Source organism: Rosa rugosa, chromosome 4 (genome assembly GCF_958449725.1).
Source record: "Rosa rugosa chromosome 4, drRosRugo1.1, whole genome shotgun sequence".
In the NCBI taxonomy this organism is placed as follows: domain Eukaryota; kingdom Viridiplantae; phylum Streptophyta; class Magnoliopsida; order Rosales; family Rosaceae; genus Rosa; species Rosa rugosa.
In genome coordinates, this window is record NC_084823.1 from 36,846,446 (window position 1) to 36,864,324 (window position 17,879).

The following is a 17,879-nucleotide window of genomic DNA, read 5'->3' on the forward strand; positions in this document are numbered from 1 at the left end:
ATGTACCCCTAATTGTGCCCTCAGGTTTTCAGCTTTTAGGCTTTTTTTGGGACTGTTTTAAATGCCTAAAAATGCTTTTGTCAAATTTAAAAAGTGCTTTTAAACTAAAAATTACTTGACAAGTGCTTCTCATAACTACTTTTGAGTGCTTCCAAAACTCAATACACATTATATATATATATATATATATATATATTATAATCTTTTATATTTATGACTAATTTTCTTATTAATTCCAAAGCTATTCTAGCCCTCCCAAAAGTAATACCAAACATAGCCTTAGCTTCTAGGTTTAAATGTACATACCCCTTGAAAAAAAAGTGTGTGTGTATATATATATATATATACAGATCCTATCCAGAGCGGAGCTCCGCTTTGAAAATTAACGTGTGAAGTTCGAGTTTTCGGTCACTTTTCGGTCGCATATCCACATCTCGACCGTTCAGTTTTTAAATACTAGTGTATAGATCGTCTCTGCAAATTTTCAGCCAAAATGATGATCATTAAGGCATTGATAAGTGCCTTAAAGCTAGTACGGTTCAGGTTGACAGATTCAGTCCGTCCATTGGTTTAAACGAGTTAGATACCTTAATGATCATCAATTTGGCTGAAAATTTGCAGAGATGATCTATACAGTAGTACCTAAAAACTGAACGGTCGAGATGTGGATATGCGACCGAAAAGTGACCAAAAACTCGAACTTCACACGTTAATTTCAAAGCGGAGCTCCGCTCTGGATTGGATCTGTATATATATATATATAGAAGTTTTATATACACACACCCTTAATTACTTAATGCACACGCCTCTATTTTTTTGTCATCAAACTTCCATATTTTCCCCTCCTAATTAATAAATAAATAAATAAAAAATAGAAGAATCTATAAAATAAAATAAAAGAATTAAATGTTTTATATATCTAAATATTAATTAAATATTTTCTTATAGGTTAAATTTTCTTCTCGTCTTTGATCGTGATATAATAGACCTCTCTTCAAGATCATGCGTGAACATTAATGGCAGATGAAATAATTGTAGTCCATATGAAGAATTAGCAAACAACCAAATTGGTTGAAACATATTAAAAGAGGTTATAAAACCATCAAATATATTTTGGATACATGAATACATCATCATCAATCACTTTGATTGCAAAACAACCACCATGACTCATTCTTTACTGATTTTACTATTGACCATGACTATATGGATCATAATGATATTGACATATATTGAATCTTTAAAAATCTTAGAGGCTCAGTCTTTCAACTTGAAGAACAACAAAGGTAAGAAAATAAAGTTATTCAATTTTCTAGCAATATACCAACTTTATTGATGTGAGAAAGAAGTATAATTAATAATTACCATATTGATATGAGCCGGAACTAATTAGCAATTAATTCCACAATAAATCAAAAGATTATAGTAAAATAATATATTAAATAATTATTATTTTTTTTTGGTTACAAATGGGGCCTAGAAGGCCCAAACACAAAAAACAAACAGACTAAGAACTGGAGTAAGCACTTCTTCTTGCTCTAGACACAGAGGCTATGTCATCCAGGTAAGGTTGAGCAACATGAATGGGAGTGTCATCAAGAGTAATGAAACCAAGCTCATGGTTAATACTATCTTTGGCCAAGGCGTCTGCAGTCATGTTGCACTCTCTGAAGATATGCCTAATATGTCTAAAAAATTTTGATACATAGCCGACCTAATTTTTAAAAAAGTTTTTCTCATTTATTTATTTAATAAGGAGGGGCATAGATGGAAGTTTGATGAAAAAATGAGACAAAAAAAATTGAAAGGAATGTGTATTAAGTAATTGAGGTGGTGTATTTAAAATTTGGGGTATTGACCATTTACACAATTTGAGCCTAAAAATTGCCCACTTGCTCCACTAAGAGTTTTTTACTCCCATTTACCCAATTTAACATTTATTGACGGTTTTGCCCTATCAATTAAACTGAAACTCATCGATCTCTCTCCTCTCAGACTCTCTCTCTCTCTCTCTCCCCACCGTAGCTGGACTTCGGCCGGAAATCCGACTCCAGACCAGAACTCGAAGCCGCCAGCTCACCGGACTACAACCCAGACCGCCGGAAAACCTGTTTCTGCTCCACTCCGGCACGATCCGACAGATGCTCGACGCCGACGTAGACCTCGATCAGCCCTGCTATCAATCTCCACCTTCAGCCCCTGCTCGACGTTGTTTTAGAGTCCGGCACGACAAGGAATCGAAATTCTCTCTTCTATCTATACTGTTTCTGCACTCTCTCTCTCTCTCTCTCTCTCTCTCTCTCTCTCTCTCTCTCTCTCTCTCTCTCTCTCTCTCTCTCTCTCTCTCTCTCTCTCTCTCTCTCTCACTCACTCACCCCTCTCACTGGCCTACAGCTCATCGACAGAAGACGGCGTCGGCGTACTCACATCGATCTCGCTAAATGCCTCGTCGGCGATCAGGAAGGTAGTCGATCTGAACGAGCTCGCGATCCTAGGGATGAAGTGGGACGATGTCCAGAGTCGGAGGAGAAGCTCTACGCGGCGGTTCATGCGCTTGAGAAGCTCGTGGGTGCCCAAAGCTTCTTTTTTTTTTGGGTAAACTGTGGGCAGAACGAGAAAGAAGATCTCGTTCTAGGCTTGGAGTCGAGTCGCCGGAAGATCTCGATGATGACCTCGTCAGGAAGGCACGTTGATTACTGGGGGTCAATAATACGATTACTAGGGGCAATAATATGATTACTGGGTATTATTAGGGGGCAGTAAAATCGGACGCCGGAATCCGGTCACCGGAGTCCGCAGCCAGCCACCCGTCACCGAAGTCCGGCGAGGTCTCCGATGACTTCTCTTGCTAAGTGACACAGAAGGAGAGGGCAAAATTGTCCTAAAAATAAATTAAAAGGAATAAAAAAATACTTAATTGGGTATTAGAGTAATATATATAAAAAATATTGTGTAAGTGGGCAATCTCTTAGAGTGTTTGGGTAAGTGGGGTTAATTAACCCCAAAATTGGGTAAATGATTATTTTCCCTTAAAATTTCTCTATATATATTTGCTTTGCCCTTAAATAAAAAATAAAACTAAAAAAGTAATAAAATGAAAGAGAGGGAAGTGTATATAGAGCAACTGTTAAAAACTTAAAATACTCCACCCAATATTGATTGAAATTCACCTATGAAAAAGAAGTCCTTTTACATTAACTTCAAATCGCTATGATTTCATCGAGAAAAAAATAGCGATTTGAGATGTAAAGGAACTTCTTTAAATCAACTTCAAATCGCTATGATTTCATTGGGAAAAAAGTGGCTATGAAATGCCTTTCAGTTAATATGATGCTAGCTAGTTGAGGTGTGAAATGAAGTTAATGGAAAAGAAGGTCCTGACTTCATGCTCTGTCTATTAAGTTGTGAATGAACGATGGATACTCACCGAGGAAAATAAGGTGTATTCATATTCTCTTTTGTTTTATGGGAATTGGAAAATGGAGACTTAATGGGGAAGACCACAACAAAATGCTGCACCTTATCTCGCTATTAATTGCTTATCTTGGTCAAGGTTTGTCTTCTGCTTTCGGCCCCTTTGTCTCTTGGTGCCAATGAACATCAATGGCAACTGTAACACATAACACAGACAAAGATGTCAACCTATGGCTGCAGACCACAATATAATGCTCCAAATAAAATGGATCCATCTTGACTTCATTCTAATTAATAATTTCATTCAAGTTAGCAATAATACATGGATATATTGCCAAACAAGAAAGCCGGCCATTTGACTATTTCAGTTTGGATTTTCTATATGTCAATGAATTGGCTGGTTCAGGTTCGCTGCGATTGCTTGCTTGATAATCGATTTCATTCATTAGTTGTTTAGCAGGCGTGCAGGCGATTTCATTCATTACTGAACTGCTTTTAAAATTTGCTTGCTTGATGTGTGACGAGAATTGATCGATCGGTATTGAAAGATCAAATTTTGAAAGCAGAAAGTATGAAGGGGCAATCTGCAATCATATACAAATATGAATATTATTCTCGTATTTTTTTTTTTGAATAAATTATTCTCGTATTTTAAATTGAACAATTCTTAGGTTCACCCCTAGGGTGAATGAGCATATTCACCCCTATTGTCGATTAACATATTTTTATTTAATAAATTTATAATCCAACGGTCCATATCTTAAATTAGCCTTTAAAGATCATCTCTGTAAAAAATCAATCGAATCAGAAATCGTTTAATTATCTAATTGAATCAAACAAATGGATGGTTCTAACAACACTTACTACTATTATGATGAACCGTCCATGTATTTCATAGAAATGAATAACTGAAAGGTCTTCAATTTGATTGATTTTTTACAAAGCTAATCTTTGTATTACGTTATATAACATGAATGGTTGGATTAGAAAATTATAAAGTTATTATGCGTTAATCGACAATGGGGGTGAATATGCTCATTCACCCTAGAGGTGAACCTAAGAATTGTTCTTTTAAATTTACTAAGCTTCTTAACACGCTTGACGTTTATTTTGTCCTCGTCTTTTTCACAATGGTGCGGATCCTCAATCCAAATTTAATAAAAGATCTACTATTCATTAAACTTTTTTTAACTACTAAATCAAATGAAAGAGATAAATCTAATAATTGAAAAATCCGAAGCACATGTGATACTGAAAAAATTCTAACTATGAAATGATACACATGTTGGACCATTTCAATTTGGCGCCGGGCGGAGAGATGTGACAATTTGATTTTCCACATCAGTGGGATCAGATTGCATGAGATGCTAATAGTGATGCAAAAGAAAAAAGTCCAAAATCATTTGGTCGCCGCCACGGACGTAGAGACCCACAAATTAAGCGATAGAAAGTGATTCTAAGAAACTAGACCAGTAACTTCTCACTTCTATGTGATTAATTTGTCTGCTTCTGCCAAATTACTCATGGTCTGGCTTAGGATAAATTATTTGATAGATTTTGTAATGATTTGGTGATTGTCGAATGACAAAATGCCGCCTCCAAAGAGTTACTATTAAGACATTAATCACTCTTTATCATCACAATCATAATGGGGACATTATCATTATCGTGTTAAACTATGAGCTCACGTTCTTAAGTGAAAAAACGAGTATATGCCGAGTCATAGATTAATGCTCAACAATCAATCTACCTCAAGAGATCGGCCGTGGGCGAAATATTTTAAACGTATTCATTTTCTCATGTGAGTCGATACAAATGAATGTTGATTTACGTAAGTAAATTTAAGTAATTAGGTGAAAGATTCAATCAGTATAATAATCCTATAATGTCTTTAACCATGTGACTAGTTGGACCAATGCAAAAATAAAATAATCAACATCATGAAAACACTCAATAATATACGTAGCGCGCAAGTTAGTCCGCCGGCTGTTCATAATTTTCTTGAGCCTAGTTTCGGTTTGGTCCGCCTGTTTTCTTGAGCCAACTGGTTTGGTCCGCTGGCTTCTTTGTACTTACACTTTATATTAATAAAAGGGTTCTTGGCCCAAAACACCAAAATTGACTAAAATTATCTCACTTACCCCAGCAACAGATTTTTATTCCCACTTACCCAAATTAAAGTCAAATGACAACTTTACCCTCGACCTAATTAATGATTTACATCCATGCCATCAATCTCTCTCCCTCATCCCTCTCGATCTGAATTCTGAAACTCTCTCTCTTTCTCTCTCTCCCCCCTGCCCCGGTGAAGGACCAGGCCCGGCGACATTAGGATCTCTCTCCTCTTTGTCTCAGTCCAGACACGGCGGCCGAGGCTGGCATTATTCCGGCGCACGCTCTAATCCATCGCACGGCAGAGGCGGAGGAAGTTTAGGGCCCTGGCTCCGGCGCCGACTCAAACTCTAGCTTATTCTCTGCCACCGGCCTCGTCAAGCTCAACTCCGGTGGCTTCGCTGAGTAGCGAGATGAAGCAGAGTCAATGGAACTTCAGCGATCCCACCACACCTCTCTCCGCACCGGATCGCCGACCTCTTCTGCCTCTGCAGCGACGCTGTTTTCCGCTCCCATAAAATCTCCGACGACGTTGTTCCGCTTCTCACCTCACTATCCGGCCGCAATTGGAACCGGTAGGACCGCTGGTTGCTTGAGCCTCGCCAATCACGAAATCAAAACCGAAGTAGGAACGCCGACTGCTAGCTTTTTTTTCTTTTTCTTTATTATTTTTTTTTTAAAGAAGATTTTTATGGTTTTGACTTTTGATTAGCTTATGGTTGTTTTTTTTTCTTTAATTATCTATTGTGTGATTGAGATACAACCTTCTCGGTGTTTTTTTTTTTGCTAAAATTGGTGCAAAAGGATTAGAAGAAAAGAAAAATGAAAAAAAAAATGTTATATTATGGGGCAATAGACGTCTATTGGGGGCCAATAGACGTTTTTAAATTGATGTAATCTCTTTGTTTTTTTCTTTAATCAAAGTTTTATTTGTCTAATTTTAAGAAGATTAGTTCTCATTCTGGCTACCGAAAGTTCTATTGGAGGACAATAGACGCCTATTGGGGGGCAATAGAGGTTTATTGCCCATATATTGAGGGGCAATAGACGTCTATTAGGGGGCAATACATGGCTGATAGTCGTCTATTGGGGGGCAATACATGACTGATAGTCGTCTATTGAGGGCCAATAGACGTCTATTAGGGGGCAATAGACTATTGGGGCAATAGACGTCTATTGGGGGCAAAAAAACTTTCCGGTGAGATTTTCAGCAAATTCCGGTGGGCGGCAGCCGGCGACCGGTGACCTGATTCCGGCAAAAGTTGACCGGATTCCGGCGACCGGTGACGGGATTCCGGCGGCTGGTGACGGGCTCCGGCGAAGTCTCCTATCGTTTCTCTCTCTTCCATTTTCTCTATCTCTCTCCCTAAGTAACAAAGGGGTGAGGGGTAAAATGGTATTAAAAAAAATTAAAAACAAAAAAAAAATCTTAATGAGGTATTAGGGAAGACTCCCTTAGAGTGTATTGGGTAAGAGAGAATTAAAAAAACTTAATGGGGTAAGTGGAAAAAAAATCCCTAGAAATAGGGTAAATAGACAAAACCCCTTAATAAAATTCCTGATTAGGACCCCGAGTTAGTCCTACTCCTAATTCCATAAATTTTTTTTTTTTAATAATAATAATAATTATTATAAAAAAAAAAAAAAAAAAAAAAACAAGACAAAACATAGCGCGCAGACACATCGCGACATCATTTCTAATAGTCTTCTTGTTGCATTAGTTTATTGAGCAATTAGTTGACCCCTAAGATGTTTAGGAGCATGAAAATCTTGATTTTAGATTTAAGATAATCGTAAGTGCATGTGTCACTCAGAATGATATGGGAATGTGCAGCACACAAGAACAAATCCAAATCAATCAAATATTTTGTTCAGCTTTATTTGGAACAAAAATATTCTGTTCTTGGTCAAACACTAAAGATGTTGCATCCGTAAAACTATGATTGAATATACAAAAACTACTTCACCAAATTTGGTGGCTTCTACATTTGGTCACAAACCACGTCCAGAGTCAAAACTTACAACAAAAGGTATAGGTATTGCTACATATGGTGCCTTGTGTTTTACAATGTTTTGTATCTTTAGGATCACAAGTCCAACTCGACCAAAAATAGTCAAATATTGAATCATTGAAGAAATTTATCATATAAAAACAGGCCGCGAAATCAACTAAATGTTAGTTAGAATTCTCGACCGTGAACATATTTAAATTTAAGATTGAGTTGAACAAACTTTAAAAATAATTCAATTCAAATTTATGTTTGCAATTCGAACTTGTTTGAATTCACATCTAGTGCTTTACTTTAAGTGAAACATGAATATTAACATGCCTGTTTTTATATATAACCGAAAAAATTAAATAGCGAATGATTTAGCAAGGTGTTATAACAGATATACTTTGGGGAATACCAAAAGGCTAGCTGTTTAGCTACAAAGCAAGTACAAAAATCAGATGAAGAGAAGACCAAATATCCTCGAAATCATAGAGAATGTTCTCAATCGATCAACGCAGAAAGTCGATCACTTCAACCACCACAATTATTACCACAAGAGCAAATTATGAACTAGGTAGATGATTTCTTGGCAAAAACTACTCCAATAATTGGTGCCGCCAAGCCACGTGAATCACTTTGCACAAATTCGATCATTATTAACATCTCTGATCTTACTCATATCTGGTAATCTACTATTCTACTTGACCTTTAGGACCCGATAAGAATAAGTTCGACATCTTGAATTTATTGTAGAAGAACTATAAAAAAAAAACAATAAGTACATTGGATATTTGGACTATAGATTGGACGTTAGCCAAACATTTCAAGGCTCAGCAGGAAAATTTTGTGTCGAATATAAAGTCATCGACAGAGATGTTCTACTATTTCTTATTTAAAATTTCTACCAACAAAAATCATAAAACTATGCTTTACTAAATTTTTAAATATAAATCTACTACTGAATAATGAGTCATTGGTAAAGATGTTACCAATTTTCTTATATAAACCGTCCACCGATAACTCAGTAAATGTGTCCTATCAATCTTTTTATTTAAATTTTTTGCTAATAGTCGTACGTTGTCAGAAGAGATGTTCTATCTTTTTTTTTTTAAATTTAAAATTGCCAACGACGAAAAGCCATTTGCAAGCATGTTCTACTTTTTATTTATCCCCTAGACCGACGAATAAGTGGACAATATAAGAGTTTTATTAATTTTTTAACTAAACCTCTTGCGATGAATACATCATCGGTGAAGACATTAAATCATTTTTTTTATATTTAAAATTGCTAACGATGAACCAAGTGAACACAACTCATACTATTGGCACTAATGCAAAAATTGATTTGATTCATTCTGGCAGTAAGAACAAACCCTCAATTTTGGTTACCTAAATCAGGTACATCATACACAGATGAAGAGGCGTGAATTATTTGATCCAAATGGTCAGGCCCAACCTGGCCGAACAACATCCAACAAATCCATTGTGTTCTTCCTGATTGTTTTTTTCCTTCTTCATTTCTTTGGATTATTGTTAGTACTGTAGTCTCGACTCTCATTGTTGAATTCTGCTTCTACTAATGAAAAATCCATTTGCAGAGAAGAGAAAAAATGGTAGAGACCTCATCTAAAATATTTGTATGCTTGCCATAATCGAGAACCTAATACATAAAAGCCCGTACCACATCCCTAAAGAAGGGCTGAAACCCAACCCAAACCACCATTAGTTTTGGTGCTATGACTCGATGATGTTAATCTCAGATTATCCCGTCTATAATGCCCGCCGAAACGCAAATAGAAAAGGAAAACAAATTTAATAAGGACCAGTTGTATGGTGTCAAAATTGGGATTGAACAATTATTGATACTACAGACATCTAAAAGATGAACAATGTATTTAGATTTCAGAGCACAGAAAATTGTGACCCAACTGATGATGCTAGATCAATTAGTACTGTGTACGAATGCAGTTTCATCTCTTTTCTTCTCAATCGCAGTAAAGTCTGATCACCGAGTCAGCACCGGCCGTGAACAACCAGGGCTGCCTTGGGTGGAATTTGCAATCCATTACACCTCTCCCATCTGAGCTTGCATGACCTCGGAGTATTTCCAGTGGAACTATAAGAGGGTTCTGGTTAAGATCTGAATAAACCATGCCATGAGAAACTTGTACGGTGCAATCATCAGAGCATGTTGCAAACAACGGATATAAACGATGGATAGACACATTGTTGATGTCCTTCTTATGCCACCTGATAAATTGTGAAAATCAGCGGTGAAATATGAATGTACAAAAGAACCAAGTTATCGCAAAGGGAAATTCATGTATATGCATATTTCAGTGTTTCTAAAATTGATCATCTGATCTGACCAAAAAAATAGTAATAAATCGACAATGTAATGGATAACATCTTCCAAAAACCTGTAAATTCTGCAGAGTTAGAGTGAAGAATAACAGAACCTTGCATGAAAGTATATACCAAGGAAAAAAAACGTACAACTCATATATATGTTTGGCACCATTATTTAAATGTGGAACTTACTGGCGAATAAGGTAAGGTTTTTTGGTTGAAAGGTCCATATCAAACCAACAAAATTTTCCTTCTCTGCTCCCCACAATTACATGATCACCTGCATTAACAGTCCACCTCAGATGATAAATCAGAGTATAAATGACGCACAGACAAGCGAATAGTTGCATATAGTTGAATAAATACAGAGAAATGTAGTGAATCTAAAATCAAAATTTACCAGAAGGATGAACTGCAATGGAGGAGATTTCTTTTAGTCCTGTATCAAGCTTTCTGATTTGCTTTCCCTTCACCAAATCATATTGGCGAATAGTTTTCTTCGTAGAAATGAAGATGTGGGAGCGAACAGGATGGAAAACTGAAGTAACTGCAAGCCCACCCAACTTGATTGAAAATGTCTGGGTAGACTTCTGAGAGAGCCTATGCATAAAAATTGATTTTGATTGGCGTAAAGCTAAGTCAAGAAAATGCAAGGAGATGACTAATTGGATCGTGCAAAAAAAGTGAGTGAGTGAGTGATATGTGACAGTGAGAGTGAGTGAGAGTGTGAGAGAGAGCGTATAAGATATTTTGACACTAAAAAGGATATCTGCTGGCACCACCGTTGAAAAGTAGTCTCCTCTACGATGCCATTCCACTGAAGACACAGTCTGCAAGATCCCAACAAAGCGAGCAATTAAAATTCTTTGTTGACAGACCTTCCTTCCAATCTTGACTTCAGTTTACAACCCATGTATTAAAAATGTACCTTAAAATGTCTTAACCTGGTGCCCTCATGTGTTTCATCTTGAATCCAGCTCACGAAGGTAGCTGTTTTGCCAATGTATGTGTATTGTAAGGGTTAGAAACCATTTTTTGAATATATTCAGAGCAACAGCAAACTCACACTCACCCGTGTCATCTGGTGTGGTAGGTGTTTCAGCTGAAAGAAGTTCTTTAGTTTTTTTCTGTACTTCTTCATTCCCAAAACCAGTGTTGAGAATAAGTACATCTTGTCCCCTAAAAAATTGGTAATAGTTACGGTCAAGTAACAGGATCCCAGTCAAACAAATATAAAAGGATGAATTAATCAAAAAATAAATGCAGCCTTACACAGAGACAGCCAATACGGAATACTCAGGATTGGGATTCCAAGCTACATATGTGACAGCTTCTCCAATCTCCCAGAGTTTGAGACATCTACCAGTTTCAACCTCCCAAATACGCACAGTTCCATCCAATGAACCTGTAAAAACCATAACAATTAATGATACTGATATGAAATTATAATACCTGACTGAATGCAAAAAAAGAATTAAGAACAACATGCACACCTGATGCAATCCACTGCCCTGAAACTTCTGTGGAAACTGATGTAACTGTGTCTTTGTGACCTCTATACTCTAGATAACATTTCACAGGATAAGGCTTGAGATCCTTTCGGCTTGGTAGCTTGGGCTTCAGAGATTCAGGATCAATATTGATCTGACATGAAAAGATAGTGTTATGAATAATGAATCATTCTTGCCTTCATTTGATTAGATTCAAAGATTGAAATGATCTTGCAAGACCATCAAAGCATAAACTAATTAGCACTGCTAAATTTCTTCTGCTATCTGAATTTCTCACTTACACGTTTCTTCCGAACTCTGGGGCACAAGTATAGATCCAAACATCTTTCGAAGCACTCCTTAATAGCATTCTCATATGCAGGGATGCTTCTCATAGATGTAAACCTGACCAATATGACAGCAGCCCAGATGTTAGATGCTGAACTAAGAGTAACAAATTAACATCAGTCCCAATTTCAAGTAACTTTAGTGTTACCTTTTCGGTATAAACTTAGGGCGGTCTTCCTCATACATTAACTGATAAGCATCAATCTCTTCTTGTGTTGGGATGAATTCTGGAGGAGGATTGAAAGACTCCTCATACCCTAAAAGAAAGAGTTACTTTAAGCTCTCTCACAGGATACTAGCACCAACAAAGAGGAATTGATCTAATTGAATTTCTACACTAGTAAAGATATGGATAAAAATTACATACCTGGCAATTTTGGCTTTGGCGCTGGAATGTAAGATAAATGGCTACCATCCTTTTCCGTTGAATTAGAGTCGTCTCCCCACAAGGGATAAACACTTTCTTCTTCTTCTTCTTCTTCATCCTTTCTAGGCTTAATTAAACCCTTCCGAATTGCTAATACTAACCTCTTCACCTGTAGACCACAGGAAGAAGTCCAGAGCATGAAACAAGAAACCATGTCACATTGCAAACAATATACATAAATACAAAAATAATAAATGATCTGGGCCAATCGCTCAAACAAGTGCACTTGTTTATCACAGAAGCTGACATATTAAAGAGGAACAAACCACCCAACAGGATCAATAACTGAACATATGCCTTACCAGTTTACTTTCAGATTTTGAAGGAATGAATCGTCTCTTGGGTTCAGGGGCATTTGACAGTGGATGCTTTGAGTCATCCCATTTAAACCAATCAACATAAGGCTGCAAGTGACATATTGGAAGTTTCAATTCAACTTACAAATGAAAATTTCATATGTAAAAAGAGATTATATATGGAAAGTTTTACTATAAATAATTAGCTATAAGAAAGTCGCTTATTTATTTATTTATTATTTTATTTTATTTATTTTTAAGAAGAGAATGCTATTTAGAATTTGATGGGTGCGATCTACGAACCGCATATGGATCAAAGTCACCGTGTGGCGCCTTTCCTTCAAGCAATCTATTTATAGTTTTCATATCTTCTTTTGTCACTTCTACTTCCTCATCATTGTATTCATCCAAAAATTTGCGCCTGAAAAGTAACAAAAGTAGCATGTTTGGTGAATACTGTAATAATAGATATTTTTGGCCATGGAAAATGTAGCATGTTACAGAATTTCACCAAAAGTCTTCACTTAAACTTCTATCTTAGAAATTGAAACCCACCAATTTTTGGAATCATCAGCGCTAGCGAGAAAGGATTGTAATTTATCTTCTCTTTCCTTCTTTTTAATCTTCTTCCCTGTAAGATCATAACCAATATGTTTCTCATCCCGATACCACTCCAAGGGAACAGCACCGATTGTATTTCGAGGAGCAACCTGTTAAAAACAGAAAAATGAGGGGAAATGTACTCAAATGCATTAAGATAACCATACTATCATAAAATTCTTAAGAAAAAAAGATAAAACAACAGACCTCATCTTCAGATGAATCACTTTCCTCGACTACTTCATGAAGTCCAGAACTATCACTTTCCTCCTCATTACCATGATCAATTGCCAAACCATCATTTCTGCTGGTGTTGAGCTCACCCTGCCATGGTTAATACTTACAATATTAACAGACAGTCAAAACAGATAGCTTTCTTGATGCAGACTGCCATATTTTTATTCAAATCATGAAAACTTCATAACGCCTGAACTTTAAACTATGTGGAGGTTCATAATAAGATTGGAAATCGATAGAGAACTTAATGCATAGAAAAATAATTCACATCTTTACTTCTTTAAGCTTATTTTCTTTCCATATATCTGCATACCTCATCTTCAGAAAAACCACTCTCTTCATCTTCCGAGTCTGTGTCTCTGATTGATGGATAATCCTCTAAGTCAGATCCTTCACCACCAGACATATCCTATAATTTTAAAACGTCACTCATTTATTTTGTTTGAAATAAAACACCGATTACTTAAGAAAGAACAAAAAAAAATTTAGCAGTTCCTTGTGTTCTTAGGTTTTGTCAAAAATATTAAATTGGACATTAGGATTGAATACAATCTATGGAAAATTCTACAATATGTTAACGTATGACATGCATACAATTGCCTTAAAAGTGGTAAAATGAGTCCTCAAAATAGTAATATTAGTCCTTAAAGTAGTAACATGAGTCCTTAAAGTGGTAAATTTTCTTAGTTACCACATGAGTCGTCAAAATTGTAATATTAGTCCTCAAAGTGGTAACATGAGTCCTTAAAGTGGCAAATTTTCTTAGTTTACCATATGTGTCCTCAAAATAGTAATATTAGTCCTCAAAGTGGTAACATGAGTCCTTAAAGGGGTAAAAATAGTTGATGTATGAGAAATGTTAACATACCATAGCTTTACCCACAATCTATTATCAAATATATATTAATTAAAATTAAAATTTACCTAGAGTCAACTTGATCCAATAAATTTTGATAAATTACTACTTTTTTCAATAAACTAAACCCCTTTTAAAATCTATGACTATATATTAGAACTTGTTTAAAAGTATTGATCAATTACCCCTAATTTTATTGAAGGGTGAAGTTTCCTCTTTAATCTCGTTATTGAAGTTACAATTTTTTTTTTTTTTAAGACAACTAAGGAACCTAATCAATTCAACCAAGATGTCATCACCAGTCCTCAAAATAAACAAAAACTTAGCAGCAATAAGCACTGTACATACCTACAATTCATTCTCTGCTTGGTAAAAAAATCCAAGTATATAAATGAAAACTGAACCCAGAAAACAGAGGAACATCTGGTCCTATGCTGTTTTCGACTTTACCAGGAAAGTGATACACATTTATAAATTAAGCTATAAGAGTTCTGAAGTCAATCGCATAAGTAAGAGTCAATATCAATTCCCAAACAAACAGAACACTGAAAAAGCTCCAAATCAGACCCACCTTATCCACCTAAATTAAAATGGTAACAGAGAATAATATTGAAGTTGTATAAATTGCAAGATTATATGTATATTACCATCACCTTAAAAACTGGAAACCTAAACTTGTGACGGAATTCCAATCTTAGTTCTATCAATTTACATCAAGCTCTTAAAGCTTTGAAGCACCGCTAACCTTGATTCATACTTCTCCTAGTTTCAACAGCCATATACAGTACCGAGGAGTGTTCTATATCGATTTCAAAAAAATACCTCATGATTTGACAGACTCCTCTCATCTTCAGCTCCGGAATCGTAAACAGAATCAGAGTCTACTTCCTCCGGTTGCTGTTTTTCTTGTTTCGCTTCAGGAATCTTCATCTTCATCTTCCCCTTCCCCTTTTGCTTCTTCTGTTGTTCTTTCACCGAGTCTGCCGCAACAGAGCTCTTCTTCTTAACCTTCATTCTTTCTCCTTCAGCAATAAATTAACAAAATCAACTTAATCCAATACAGTAGAACCCAAAAGAACACAATAACCTTCAAAGATGCGATTTTTCGGTTCTCATAGTAATCTAGTGAATCACATTGAGCAACAAATATAGTGAATAACTTGACCAAATAATCAAACAGTACAACTCAGAAGAACACAATAAGCCCAAAGCTGCGATTTTTCGGTTCTAAAAGTAATATCTAGCTGCAAAGCTTGGCTCAAAACAAAACCTTACAGTAACAAATTGGCAGAATCAAGGTGAAAGAGAAAAGGTATCGAGAAATTGAAAAAGTTAATCTAAGAATCTGTTACCTAAGAAGAAGAACAAGAGAGGCAGGGGCTGTCCGAAAAGGTGAGGAGTCGGCGCCAAAAAGTGAAGCTCAGGGCCGGCGACGTGGGGAGGGGGGGAATGAGAAGCGGGGATGTGAGGTTTAGGGTTTTCGGCCTGTTTAAACAAATGACCAGTAGAACGTCTTTTCTCACTTTTTTTAATTTTAGTGTTTTTATTAAAACTTTTAAATTTGTTCACTTTTTTTTTTTTTTAAATGGATATTGATATCATTAGAGTCAATAGATGTGATAGGAATCATATGACAACAAATAAGAATCTCAAAACTCTATTAAGTAAATGACACTCATTACAAATCTATTTTGAAATAACAACTCTGTGTCTTCTAAGAAAAAAATAATTGACCTTTTCAAAAAAAAAAAAAAAAATTTTGACTAGTCTTTCATTAACTTGCACGCAATTATAGTAACAACAGAAATTCAATTCCTAGCAAAAAAATAAGAGCAACTCCTTATTCATAAATCGCTTCAAAATGCGCAATCATTCAGGATAGTTACCAATTCCTACAAAAGTCATGGTCCAAATAGATAGGCAATTAAAGACCATATATCGACTCAAATGTCCAAGAATGTCCAAGAATGTCCAATTCTTAGCCCAAGCCATCCCAATTCACTAAGTGATAAGTGAGGGTTTACCACCCTCCTTGAGAGCCTAAAACACAGACCCAACTAGCCCAACCCGTAGTCCCAAGCCCAAATAAGAGCAAGGCTAGCAGAAAGACTACCCTGCGTCTCCTATCAAAGAGTCACTGCCTCCTTCTCCAACGACCGCCTTGTCCAACACATTGTCGTCGATATCGACAAGCGGAAGACCGTTGATCAGACACATACTACCTTCCCAAATTATTTTCTGCAACCAAACACCGATTAGCAGAGCAATCACCAAATCGGCACCAAATCGAAATCTCATATCCAAGCCTAACGAGAGAATCAGGCGTCACCACTCGAAACATCGATCTCCCTGACAGAAACAAAACGAACAAGGCACCAATCGACCAACACATGCCCATGCAAAATCCACTATCGCGCTCTATTTAGCCCCACGCCACACGTAAACTTGCCAGCGAATAACAGCTCCACTGTAGATTGGATCACTGCGTTCTAAGACTGTTCACTTGACCTTACTCTATTATGAATTATTACCTTATATATATATATATATCCTCCCACACAAAATGACTATTAAAAAAAGTATTATAAAAAAAATTATCTTAGTTTTTTCTAGACTTTTCAATTCAATAATAATAGATTATATTATGGGTGCAGTCCAAATATTATACCTGAACTATCATGAAATGCATTTTTTGGTATCTATAAATTTTTATGGAGTCTGGTGATACATGTACTATCCCTCCGATAGCCTCTTTAGTATTTTTTTTAATTATTCCGTTAAATTGAGATAAAGTTACAAAATACTTATTTTTTTACAACAATTATGAAATTGTTCAAGTAAATCCAGAATATGTGTATGGCCCAAACTATAGGTTACTTGACCTAGTTGTAATAGGGTTTAGAATTATAGATATTCTCGGAAATATTCATAGATATCCTATTGATTGTACAATTATCTTTTCTTGTACAACTCAGTATCTATGCCTTGTAATCCTCTATACAAAGAGGCCCTTATTATCAATGAAAGCACAACTCAATTCTCTCCAAATTCAGTTTTCCTTAAACACATTATCAGCACGAAGCTCTAACCCTGAAACCCTAATTTCGTAGCCTTCAATATCTAGCAACCACCGCTGCATATATTGAAGCCTCAAATCCCAAGAGTCCAGAACCGGCCGGAAAGACGGCGAACCGGCCATCAGAAGAAGAAGAACATCCCCTGTCCGGTTCTAACCATTTCGGTCCACCTTTGACCATCATATTTTGTCAGAGGCGGCACCTCTATCCCAAAATCCGGGAACCGGAAAAATTATCCCCGAAACCGGCCTTGAAGTTCCCGAACCGGCCACCAGAATTGCTGAATCAGTGGACCTCCACCTTAATTCTCCCTCCGTCCCAGACGAGCCCAGAGGAAAAAAAAAAAAAAAAAAAAAGGGAAGGAAGCGACGCAGCCCATCCCAGAAAGAAGATAGCTCGGCCCGCGGCCCACTGAAGAGAAAGAAAAAAAAAAAAAAGGGACAACAGCCTGGCCCACTTACGTCACAAGCCCACTGACACGTCTCTGGCCCACTCCAGCGCCACCTCAGCTCAGCCTGCCACATCAGCTACCGTCAGCAACGCCACGTCAGCACCGGTGCCACGTCATCACCGGCAACAGTGATCGCTGGCGACTTTTTCCGACCTATTTCAAGGTATATTTTACTAAAAGTTCCCGTTTTTGAAATTTTTATTTCTTTTCTCTTCTTTTTCTCGGGGA

At 36.6% G+C, this 17,879-nt stretch overlaps 1 protein-coding gene across 2 annotated transcripts; it reads right to left on the minus strand.

Moving 5' to 3' along the window:
* Positions 1-9,314: 9,314 nt before the first annotated feature.
* LOC133746182 (ribosome biogenesis protein BOP1 homolog) lies at positions 9,315-15,617 on the minus strand. Of its 2 annotated transcripts, XM_062174344.1 has the most exons (18): positions 15,476-15,617; positions 14,946-15,145; positions 13,581-13,676; positions 13,238-13,354; positions 12,986-13,140; positions 12,734-12,851; positions 12,437-12,538; positions 12,075-12,243; positions 11,856-11,964; positions 11,662-11,764; positions 11,363-11,513; positions 11,142-11,274; positions 10,942-11,048; positions 10,798-10,859; positions 10,639-10,699; positions 10,270-10,497; positions 10,062-10,149; positions 9,315-9,770 (listed from the first exon to the last, which is right to left on the minus strand). In XM_062174344.1, exons 2-18 carry the CDS (start codon positions 15,135-15,137, stop codon positions 9,506-9,508), a joined length of 2,256 nt encoding a protein of 751 aa, XP_062030328.1. In that variant the 5' UTR covers positions 15,138-15,145; positions 15,476-15,617; the 3' UTR covers positions 9,315-9,505. The 2 variants fall into 2 exon arrangements, with proteins under 2 accessions (XP_062030328.1, XP_062030327.1); XM_062174343.1 differs by having other exon boundaries at positions 10,270-10,699.
* Positions 15,618-17,879: the final 2,262 nt, after the last annotated feature.

Bases quoted from the DNA above. Each gene is read 5' to 3' on its own strand.
- LOC133746182 (XM_062174343.1), bottom strand. From the start codon at position 15,137: ATGAAGGTTAAGAAGAAGAGCTCTGTTGCGGCAGACTCGGTGAAAGAA. The intron at 10,700-10,797 runs GTACATTTTTAA...GGGATCTTGCAG, and splicing joins CCAGGTTAAGACATTTTAAG to ACTGTGTCTTCAGTGGAATG. The intron at 9,771-10,061 runs GTAAGTTCCACA...ACAATTTATCAG, and splicing joins AAACCTTACCTTATTCGCCA to GTGGCATAAGAAGGACATCA.